The 12,504-nt window shown below is 44.0% G+C and overlaps 1 protein-coding gene across 1 annotated transcript in view; it reads left to right on the top strand.

The window, feature by feature from the left end:
* The window catches only part of stab2 (stabilin 2), a 40,895-nt gene that overhangs the window by 2,743 nt on the left and 25,648 nt on the right, over nt 1–12,504 (top strand). The window contains exons 4-19 of the mRNA XM_038996651.1: nt 665–750; nt 889–955; nt 1,137–1,232; nt 1,419–1,541; nt 3,180–3,376; nt 3,543–3,673; nt 3,784–3,917; nt 4,060–4,139; nt 9,734–9,883; nt 10,181–10,318; nt 10,692–10,754; nt 10,926–11,042; nt 11,201–11,260; nt 11,519–11,593; nt 11,697–11,849; nt 12,042–12,101. Of these exons, the coding sequence (XP_038852579.1) occupies nt 665–750; nt 889–955; nt 1,137–1,232; nt 1,419–1,541; nt 3,180–3,376; nt 3,543–3,673; nt 3,784–3,917; nt 4,060–4,139; nt 9,734–9,883; nt 10,181–10,318; nt 10,692–10,754; nt 10,926–11,042; nt 11,201–11,260; nt 11,519–11,593; nt 11,697–11,849; nt 12,042–12,101 (1,730 nt within the window). The remainder of the gene's footprint in view (nt 1–664; nt 751–888; nt 956–1,136; nt 1,233–1,418; nt 1,542–3,179; nt 3,377–3,542; nt 3,674–3,783; nt 3,918–4,059; nt 4,140–9,733; nt 9,884–10,180; nt 10,319–10,691; nt 10,755–10,925; nt 11,043–11,200; nt 11,261–11,518; nt 11,594–11,696; nt 11,850–12,041; nt 12,102–12,504) is intronic.

Here is a 12,504-nt window from a genome sequence, read left to right as displayed (position 1 = left end):
GACGTGTGAAGTATTCTCTGTCCTGGTGAGACTTGATGTATGTCGACTGAATTACTCTCCCCACTTGTTGTGCAACAACGTTACATTTTAGGTACAAATTACCCACATTAGAAGGTTATCATTTATTAAAGTAAATATTGGGTAAACATTAAAGGATATTATTGAAATTGGGTGACCATTTCTGCTCAGGAATGGTGAGTGAGTGAGAAGCTGCTGACAAGAACAACTACTTTCCTCGAGTCTGCTGATTGTAAGGAGACCCTTGGCAACCCCCTGTGCATGCTTGTGTTTACATTGTGTGTGTGCAGCTTGAGGGAAGGAAGGGGATGAGTGATTATGGGTCGTTCTGATAAGAGAGGCACACAGGAGAGAGTGAGAAGGAAAGAGGAGGAGAGAGACGGTGGAGAGGAGGAGAGAGACGGAGGAGAGGAAGTGGAGAGGGGGCGAAGAGGTGAGGGGGTCTGCGTTTGCAGTGCAACACGTCTGCTTACTCAGATCCCTGGAGACACAGCTGTCATAGCATTACGTCCAGGCTATTGTCAAGTCACGTGCTCTCCTGGACATTGGAACAACACACCACTGAAGCCCATTCGGCATTGAGATTGATTGTCTATCTTTCTGTTGATATGAGACTAATGCGAATGGTACTGTCTTCCTGTCCCAGAGTGCCCAGAGGACGCAGACAGGCCCTGCAGTAATAATGGACTGTGTTCTGAAGGCATGGGTGGCAACGGGACCTGCAGCTGTAAGGTAGTGGATGATGACGCGTAGACACACACATATATGCAAGTACAAACACATGTGCACACACACACGTGCGCGCACGCACACATACACGCACACACGCACAGACAAAGAATGGTCCATCACTGTGTTTGTCCTCCTCAGCCTGGCTTCGTGGGAACTGCGTGTGAAGACTGTGCAGATAATCTTTACGGCTCAACCTGTAGTTCTGGTAACCAACTCGGTCCCTTTCTTTAAGATTGCGATTCTTTATCTACCCCATTTTGTGACTGTCCCATGCACCTAGAGATACAGTCCACTTTGGTGCCGTTTGTTGATGATCCATTGCATTGTAATATTTACCTGTTTCTCTCTCTGTCCATCCCATCATTCTCCATTTCCCGGTCCATCAGCCTGCACGTGTGGACATGGCCTGTGTAATGCTGGTATCCACGGTGACGGGATATGCACCTGCTTCTCTGGGTATAAAGGCCCAAAATGTGATCTTGGTAAGAGAACCAGTGGTGATGCATGCTTATGACATGTCTTATAATGTGTTAGAACTGTATCATAATGCATTATTCCTGTCGGGTGCTGAAGCATTAACTGGCTGATCTATAACCTACCTGTATGTTTTCATCTAATGACAACTTGCTCCCACCTTAATAACAGCATGTATCCCTGCCATCTTTCAGAGCTGCCGGAGTGCTCGTCTCTGCTTTGTCCACAGAACACTCGCTGTATGCAGGGCTCACTTGATGGGTCGCTGCGTTGTCAATGTCTACCTGGCTACCGAACCTCTGGAGATCAATGCATATGTGAGTGACAGCATGGCTGTGTCCCTATTCTCTGTAAATGGGTAGCCTTATGGCCTTATGGCTACTAGCGGCCTAGTACTAAGTGAGTTACGGTGCGTTCGGAAAGTATTCAGACCCCTTGACTCTTTCCACATTTTGTTACGTTACAGCCTTATTCTAAAATGGATGAAATAAAAATGTTCCTCATCAGTCTATATACAATACCCCATAGTGACAAAGCAAAAAAGTGAAAATGTATAAAAATGAAAAAACTTAAATACCTTATTAACATAAGTATTCAGACCCTTTGCTATGAGACTCGAAATTGAGCTCAGATGCATCCTGTTTCCATAGACCATCCTTGAGATAAGTCCATCTGTGGTAAATTCAATTGATTGGACATGATTTGGAAAGGCACACACCTGTCTATATAAGGTCCCACAGTTGACAGTGCATGTCAGAGCAAAAACCAAGCCATGAGGTCGAAGGAATTGTCTGTAGAGCTCCGAGACAGGATTGCGTCAAGGCACAGATCTGGGGAAGGGTACCAAAACATTTCTGCAGCATTGAAGGTCCCCAAAAACACAGTGTCCTCCGTCATTCATAAATGGAAGAAGTTTGAAACCACCAAGACCTTTCCTAGAGCTGGCCGCCCGGCCAAACTGAACAATCGGGGGAGAAGGGCTTTGGTCAGGGAAGTAACCAAGAACCCGATGGCCACTCTGACGGAGCTCCAGAGTTCCTCTGTGGAGATGGGAGAACCTTCCAGAAGGACAAAGATCTCTGCCGCACTCCACCAAAAGGCACCTAAATGACTCGCAGACCTTGAGAAACAAGATTCTCTGGTCTGATGAAACCAATATCAAACTCTTTGGCCTGAATGCCAAGCGTCACGTCTGGAGGAAACCTGGCACCATCCCTACGGTGAAGCATGGTGGTGGCAGCATCATGCTGTGGGGAGGTTTTTCAGCGTCAGGGACTGGGAGACTAGGCAGGATTGAGGGAAAGATGAACGGAGCAAAGTACAGAGAGATCCTTGATGAAAACCTGCTCCAGAGCGCTCAGGACCTCAGACTGGGGAGAAGGTTTACCTTCCAACAGGACAACGGCCCTAAGCAGACAGCCAAGGCAATGGCAGGAGAGGCTTTGGGACAAGTCTCTGAATGTCCATAATTAAGTGACCCAGCCAGAACCCGGACTTGAACCCAATTGAACCTCTTTGGAGAGACCTGAAAATAGCTGTGCAGTGACGCTCCCCATCCAGCCTGACAGAGCTTGAGTGGATCTGCAGAGAAGAATTGGAGAGCCTCTCCAAATACAGGTGTGCCAAGCTGGTAGCATCATACCCAAGAATACTCGAGGCTGTAATCACTGCCAAAGGTGCTTCAACAAAATACTGAGTAAAGGGTCTGAATACTTATGTAAATGTGATATTTCAGTTTTTGAATTTTTTATACATTTGCAAACATTTCTAATAACCTGTTTTTACTCTGTCATTATGGGGTATTGTGAAAATATTGATGAGGGGGAAAAAACTATTTCATCCATTTTAGAATAAGGCAGTAACGTAACAAAATCTGGAAAATGGTCCATGGGTCTTAATACTTTCCGAATGGACTGTATATAATAGTTTATAAGATGATTTGTCTCCTCTCACAGCCATAAACCCGTGCCTGCAGCAGGTGTGCCACATCCATGCCACCTGTGCCCATGTGGGGCCCAACAAGCACTTGTGTACCTGTGCCCAGGGCTACAGCGGGGACGGGCACGTGTGTGTTCCCATAGACCCCTGTCAAACACACCTGGGGGGCTGCTCTGCTGACTCTGCGCGCTGCATGTACGATGGGCCAGGGAAGGTGTGTGTGTGTGTGTGTTTTTCTAACTGACAAATGAAACGAATTGATAATGCAAGTCAAATATAACATTTTATTGCTTCAATTGGTGATATTGTGCCATTCATTTGAGGGTGGACATGTGTTTGGTGAACCTCCCCCTGAGTGGTGTTTTTGGTTTCTCTCGTAGTCTCATTGTGAGTGTCAAGATGGGTTTGACCACCTGACAGGAGGGGTGAGCTGCAGCCTGAAGGACTTGTGCAGACCTAACTCCTGCAGCAAACACGCCAACTGTTCAACAGTGGAGCCGAACATAGTAGAGTCAGTGTGTTTCTGCTCTCTTTGACTTAGTGTGTTTAAAGATATTTGTGCAGTAAAACCATCCTTTTTTCAAAAGATCATCTTACCTTTGTACATCCCTCTTACTCCAGGTGCACATGTCACGAGGGTTACGTGGGCAACGGCAAGATTTGCTATGGCAACATCATGCAGCGTCTGAACGATCTGAACTCAGAGCCCGGGGGCCAATGGACCGGTCAGCTCAGCAATGCCATCACACTCTTTGGTGCGTCTCATTGGTTAATCATCAGCCAATCAGTGACTCATTAAAGTTGCAGAAAAACACCTCTTTTGTCATGGGCCTTGGTTTATATAGTCTCTCTCTCTTGCTCTCTATCTCTCTTTTCCTCCTCCTCTTCCTGCTCCAGGTGCCATTACTTGGCCCCTGAGCAACGTTGGCCCCTTCACCATCTTCGTCCCAATCAACAAGGGCTTCAAAGGAACTCCGGTAACATACACACTAGACACCTAGAGAACTGTAGCTATATTGATACACAGTAGACACCAAGAGAACTGTAGCTATATGAATACACAGTAGACACCTAGAGTACTGTAGCTATATGGATACACAGTAGACACCTAGAGAACTGTAGCTATATTGATACACAATAGACACCTAGAGGCACTGTAGCTATATGGATACACAGTAGACACCTAGAGGCACTGTAGCTATACTGATACACAGTAGACACCTAGAGGAACTATAGCTATATGATACACACTAGACATATAGAGGCACTGTAGCTATATTGATACACAGTAGACATCTAGAGAACTGTAGCTATATGATACACAGTAGACACCTAGAGGCACTATAGCTATATGATACACAGTAGACACCTAGATGCACTGTAGCTATATGATACACAGTAGACACCTAGAGACACTGTAGCTATATTGATACACAGTAGACACCTAGAGACACTGTAGCTATATTGATACACAGTAGACACCTAGAGGCACTCTAGCTATACTGATACACAGTAGACACCTAGAGGAACTGTAGCTATATGATACACAGTAGACACCTAGAGACACTGTAGCTATATTGATACACAGTAGACACCTAGAGACACTGTAGCTATATTGATACACAGTAGACACCTAGAGGCACTCTAGCTATACTGATACACAGTAGACACCTAGAGGAACTGTAGCTATATGATACACAGTAGACACCTAGAGACACTTTAGCTATATTGATACATCGTAAACACCTAGAGGCACTGTAGCTATATGATATACACTAGACACATAGAGGCACTGTTGCTATATGATACACACTAGACACCTAGAGACACTGTAGCTATATGATACACAATAGACACCTAGAGGCACTGTAGCTATATGATACACATTAGACACCTAGAGGCACTATAGCTATATGATACACAGTAGACATCTAGAGGAACTGTAGCTATATGATACACAGTAGACACCTAGAGACACTGTAGATATATAGATACACAGTAAATACCTAGAGGCACTGTAGCTATATGATACACACTAGACACATAGAGGCACTGTAGCTATATGATACACAGTAGACACCTAGAGACACTGTAGCTATATGATACACACTAGACACCTAGAGGCACTGTAGCTATATGATACACATTAGACACCTAGAGGCACTGTAGCTATATGATACACAGTAGACACCTAGAGGCACTGTAGCTATATGATACACAGTAGATACCTAGAGACACTATAGCTATAAATCAAATGTATTTATATAGCCCTTCGTACATCAGCTGATATCTCAAAGTGCTGTACAGAAACACAGCCTAAAACCCCAAACAGCAAGCAATGCAGGTGTAGAAGCACGGTGGCTAGGAAAAACTAGAAAGGCCAAAATCTAGGAAGAAACCTAGAGAGGAACCAGGCTATGAGGGGTGGCCAGTCCTCTTCTGGCTGTGCCAGGTGGAGATTATAACAGAACATGGCCAAGATGTTAAAATGTACATAAATGACCAGCATGGTCAAATAATAATAATCACAGTCGTTGTCGAGGGTGCAGCAAGTCAGCACCTCAGGAGTAAATGTCAGTTGGCTTTTCATAGCCGATCATGAAGAGTATCTCTACCGCTCCTGCGGTCTCTAGAGAGTTGAAAACCGCAGGTCTGGGACAGGTAGCACGTCCGGTGAACAGGTCAGGGTTCCATAGCCGCAGGCAGAACAGTTTAAACTGGAGCAGCAGCACGGCCAGGTGGACTTGGGACAGCAAGGAGTCATCATGCCAGGTAGTCCTGACGCATGGTCCTAGGGCTCAGGTCCTCCGAGAGAGAGAGAGAAAGAAAGAGAGAAAGGGAGAATTAGAGAGAGCATACTTAAATTCACACAGGACACCGGATAAGACAGGAGAAGTACTCCAGATATAACAAACTGACCCTATATGATACACAGTAGACATCTAGAGACACTGTAGCTATATGATACACAGTAGACACCTAGAGGCACTGTAGCTATATGATACACAGTAGACACCTAGAGGCACTGTGGCTATATGATACGCAGTAGACACCTAGAGGCACTGTAGCTATATGATACACAGTAGACATCTAGAGACACTGTAGCTATATGATACACAGTAGACACCTAGAGGCACTATGGCTATATGATACACAGTAGACACCTAGAGGCACTATGGCTATATGATACACAGTAGACACCTAGAGGCACTGTAGCTATATGATACACAGTAGACACCTAGAGGCACTATGGCTTTATGATACACAGTAGACACCTAGAGGCACTATGGCTTTATGATACACAGTAGACACCTAGAGGCACTATGGCTATATGATACACAGTAGACACCTAGAGGCACTATGGCTTTATGATACACAATAGACACCTAGAGGCACTGTAGCTATATGATACACATTAGACACCTAGAGGCACTATAGCTATATGATACACAGTAGACATCTAGAGGAACTGTAGCTATATGATACACAGTAGACACCTAGAGACACTGTAGATATATAGATACACAGTAAATACCTAGAGGCACTGTAGCTATATGATACACACTAGACACATAGAGGCACTGTAGCTATATGATACACAGTAGACACCTAGAGACACTGTAGCTATATGATACACACTAGACACCTAGAGGCACTGTAGCTATATGATACACATTAGACACCTAGAGGCACTATAGCTATATGATACACAGTAGACATCTAGAGGCACTGTAGCTATATGATACACAGTAGACACCTAGAGGCACTGTAGCTATATGATACACAGTAGATACCTAGAGACACTATAGCTATAAATCAAATTTATTTATATAGCCCTTCGTACATCAGCTGATATCTCAAAGTGCTGTACAGAAACACAGCCTAAAACCCCAAACAGCAAGCAATGCAGGTGTAGAAGCACGGTGGCTAGGAAAAACTAGAAAGGCCAAAATCTAGGAAGAAACCTAGAGAGGAACCAGGCTATGAGGGGTGGCCAGTCCTCTTCTGGCTGTGCCAGGTGGAGATTATAACAGAACATGGCCAAGATGTTAAAATGTACATAAATGACCAGCATGGTCAAATAATAATAATCACAGTCGTTGTCGAGGGTGCAGCAAGTCAGCACCTCAGGAGTAAATGTCAGTTGGCTTTTCATAGCCGATCATGAAGAGTATCTCTACCGCTCCTGCGGTCTCTAGAGAGTTGAAAACCGCAGGTCTGGGACAGGTAGCACGTCCGGTGAACAGGTCAGGGTTCCATAGCCGCAGGCAGAACAGTTTAAACTGGAGCAGCAGCACGGCCAGGTGGACTTGGGACAGCAAGGAGTCATCATGCCAGGTAGTCCTGACGCATGGTCCTAGGGCTCAGGTCCTCCGAGAGAGAGAGAGAAAGAAAGAGAGAAAGGGAGAATTAGAGAGAGCATACTTAAATTCACACAGGACACCGGATAAGACAGGAGAAGTACTCCAGATATAACAAACTGACCCTATATGATACACAGTAGACATCTAGAGACACTGTAGCTATATGATACACAGTAGACACCTAGAGGCACTGTAGCTATATGATACACAGTAGACACCTAGAGGCACTGTGGCTATATGATACGCAGTAGACACCTAGAGGCACTGTAGCTATATGATACACAGTAGACATCTAGAGACACTGTAGCTATATGATACACAGTAGACACCTAGAGGCACTATGGCTATATGATACACAGTAGACACCTAGAGGCACTATGGCTATATGATACACAGTAGACACCTAGAGGCACTGTAGCTATATGATACACAGTAGACACCTAGAGGCACTATGGCTTTATGATACACAGTAGACACCTAGATGCACTATGGCTTTATGATACACAGTAGACACCTAGAGGCACTATGGCTATATGATACACAGTAGACACCTAGAGGCACTGTAGCTATATGATACACAGTACACACCTAGAGGCACTATGGCTTTATGATACACAGTAGACACCTAGAGGCACTATGGCTATATGATACACAGTAGACACCTAGAGGCACTATGGCTTTATGATACACAGTAGACACCTAGAGGCACTATGGCTATATGATACACAATAGACACCTAGAGGCACTGTAGCTATATGATACACAGTAGACATCTAGAGACACTGTAGCTATATGATACACAGTAGACACCTAGAGGCACTATGGCTATATGATACACAGTAGACACCTAGAGGCACTATGGCTATATGATACACAGTAGACACCTAGAGGCACTGTGGCTATATGATACACAGTAGACACCTAGAGGCACTATGGCTATATGATACACAGTAGACACCTAGAGGCACTGTAGCTATATGATACACACTGGACACCTAGAGGCACTATGGCTTTATGATACACAGTAGACACCTAGAGGCACTATGGCTTTATGATACACACTGGACACCTAGAGGCACTATGGCTATATGATACACAGTAGACACCTAGAGGCACTATGGCTATATGATACACAGTAGACACCTAGAGGCACTATGGCTATATGATGCACAGTAGACATCTAGAGACACTATGGCTATATGATACACAGTAGACACCTAGAGGCACTATGGCTATATGATACACAGTAGACACCTAGAGGCACTATGGCTATATGATACACAGTAGACACCTAGAGGCACTATGGCTATATGATACACAGTAGACACCTAGAGGCACTGTAGCTATATGATGCACATTAGACACCTAGAGGCACTATGGCTATATGATACACAATAGACACCTAGAGGCACTATGGCTATATGATACACAGTAGACACCTAGAGGCACTGTGGCTATATGATACACAGTAGACACCTAGAGGCACTATGGCTATATGATACACAGTAGACACCTAGAGGCACTGTAGCTATATGATACACACTGGACACCTAGAGGCACTATGGCTTTATGATACACAGTAGACACCTAGAGGCACTATGGCTTTATGATACACACTGGACACCTAGAGGCACTATGGCTATATGATACACAGTAGACACCTAGAGGCACTATGGCTATATGATACACAGTAGACACCTAGAGGCACTATGGCTATATGATGCACAGTAGACATCTAGAGACACTATGGCTATATGATACACAGTAGACACCTAGAGGCACTATGGCTATATGATACACAGTAGACACCTAGAGGCACTATGGCTATATGATACACAGTAGACACCTAGAGGCACTATGGCTATATGATACACAGTAGACACCTAGAGGCACTGTAGCTATATGATGCACAGTAGACACCTAGAGGCACTATGGCTATATGATACACAATAGACATCTAGAGACACTATGGCTATATGATACACAGTAGACACCTAGAGGCACTGTAGCTATGTTGATACACAGTAGACATCTAGAGACACTGTAGCTATATGATACACAGTAGACACCTAGAGGCACTATGGCTATATTGCTGTATATTTTGTATATTTTTTGGAACACAAGACCAATATTTTTTACTTTTCCCTCTATAGCTGAAATGTTTATCATGCTTGTTGTAACAGTGAGTATGTGTTGTCCTGTCTCAGCTGATAACTCTGATGGCTGACCCAATGAAGGCTAAGTACCTGTGTAAGCTGCACATTGCTCCCGTGGAGATGCCCTATGACATGCTGAACAGAGGGGTCATCTACTACACTCTGACGGGCAAGGCAGGGGAGACGGTGACAACAGATGACGTGAGACACACACACACACACACACACCCACACCCACACACACACACACACACACACACACACACACACACACACACACACACACACACACACACACACACACACAGGGGCAAGCCTCATTACCAAGGCCCTCCTGATTTAGACTGACAAAAGTGAACACCGTCCCAAGAGTGTGCTTCTCATAGTAGTAGTGATGACACAGCACAAGCACACGGTCCAATGAGAAAAACTGCTCCAATAACAGGTCACGCTGGTCATGTCAGCAAAATAACTTGATGATCCCCTCCACAGGACAAGCAGCTCAAGATCCGTATCCATGGCAGCAGGAAGAAGGGCGGGGTCCTGCAGTCTGATGTCATCGCTTCCAATGGGATCATCCATATTATCAACAAGCTGATGGACAGTGTCTCACCCACGGTGGAGAGCGACAGAGAGGTGCACAAATACCAAAGACATAGGCTGCGTCACAAACGGCACTCTATTCCCTATTTAGTGCATGACTTTTAGTCAAAGGTAGTGCAGCACATAGGGAATAGGGTGCCATTTGGGACAAACAGACACAATGTTTATTATACTTATAATAGCATTTGTAACGCCTACATTTGTGCCTACATTTTAATTGTATTTATTTAACCCTTATTCGACCAGGTAAGTTGACTGAGAACACATTCTCATTTACAGCAATGACCTGGGGAATAGTTTCAGGGGAGAGGAGGGGGAGTGAATGAGCCAACTGAAAGCAACAAGACTGGTTGTTAAGTTAGGCTAAGTTCCATTTTGACATGACTTGTCATGTTATCTTTTCCAGGAGAATCTGATGAAGATTCTATCAGACTATGGGAAGTTTTCCAAGTTCAAGGATTTGTTGATGGTACTGTCTTCTGTATTCATTTCATGTTATTTACATTTTATTTAACATATTCTATGTATTATTCAGAGTGGGTATAGTATATCAGATATGAAGTAACATCAACCTGTTGTTTTTTTGGTATGAAATATTCAACCTAAATAAAGTTTGATTTGGTTTGATTCATCTGTACAGAAAGCCAATATTGATTCTGTATTGGAGGAGGCTGGGCCCTCCACCATCTTTGCCCCCACCAACACAGCCTTCGATGCCATGAAGGAGGGACAGCTGGACTATCTCACCTCTAGTGAGGTAGGGAATGGGTGACCTCATGTGCACATACACACGCATGTACACTTTCAAACTCTTATGCCTCTGATGACACAAACACACACATCGTTTTGCAATGCATGTGATGTCTCCAGACCGTGACTGTAATGTGTGTTTGGCTTATTTTTGTCTGATTTCAGGGAAGCACTAAACTACTGGAGCTACTAAGGAATCATGTGATCCCCTCATTCAATGTGAGTGTGCATGTTAGGCTACATGTCAATCACCAAACCAGATCATGTAGAGTCCCTTAGACTTCAAGGTCCGTATTCATTCATCTTCTCAGAGTATGAGTGCTGATCTAGGATCTGTTATGTCCTGTTATGTTATGTCTATATCATAATGATTTAGATTACATGGACAGAGGAGACCTGATCCTAGATCAGCACTCCTACTCTGAATATTCTGTGAATGTGTTTGCATATGGTTGTTGTTTTCCATGTTGTTTGAAGTTGGAGGTCTATAACGCTGTGACCAACCAGCGGATTAGGACCATTGCCAATCAGATCCTCTCGTTCAATGTGACTGAAAACGTAAGTACATGTGACACATCAACACAAGCGAAGAGGTATATATAGTGTGTGTGTGCGTGTGTGTGCGTGCGTGTGCGTGTCTGACTCTGACAAAACCCCATAGGGTCAAATCCTGGTCAACGGCATGGCTGTACTGGAGGCAGACGTGGAGGCCAAGAACGGACGCCTCTATTCGCTGGACGGAGTTCTAATCCCGTCCTCCATCGAGCCGGTACTGCCTCACAGGTGTGACATCACAGAGAACAAACTTTTGAAGGTGAGTTTGAGTGCCAGGTTTTGTGATCGTCCCCTGCATTCACATGAAGTGTTTTGGTTTCAGAGGTTTTGTTCATTATTAACTTTATAACTTATTATTAGAGTCATCCTTTATTTAGATTTAGTGAGGTAGTTTGTTCTGGTTGCTTGTCCTCATTTGAGTGTCTCTCTTCATTGACATGTTACTACCCAGGGTGACTGTGTCAGCTGCTCAAAGGTGACCAAGTCCGGCTGCCCACCCGGAGCATCCACAGTAAGTACCCACACACACTCAACCCCAAATAGTTTGCAAATACTGTATAGAGACCTAAGCATCCCTTTCAGTTGCTTTCACATGGCTCTTTCCTTAACCTCGTACAGTGCCTTCAGAAAGTATTCATACCCTTTGACTTATTCCACATTTTCTTGTGTTACATCCTGAATTTAAAATGGATAAAAAATATTTGTTTTCTCAAATAGCCCATCATGACAAAGGGAAAATATGTTTTTAGAAATGTTTGTAAATGTATTGGAAATTAAATACAGAAATTTACATACAGTACCAGTCAAAAGTTTGGACACACCTACTCATTCAACGGTTTTTCTTTATTTTTACTATTTTCTACATTGTAGAATAATAGTGAAGACATCAAAACTATGAAATAACACATATGGAA

This window comes from Salvelinus namaycush, chromosome 6 (genome assembly GCF_016432855.1).
Source record: "Salvelinus namaycush isolate Seneca chromosome 6, SaNama_1.0, whole genome shotgun sequence".
In the NCBI taxonomy this organism is placed as follows: domain Eukaryota; kingdom Metazoa; phylum Chordata; class Actinopteri; order Salmoniformes; family Salmonidae; genus Salvelinus; species Salvelinus namaycush.
Note: the sequence above shows the minus strand (reverse complement) of the source record. Positions and strands in the feature narration are given on the sequence as shown.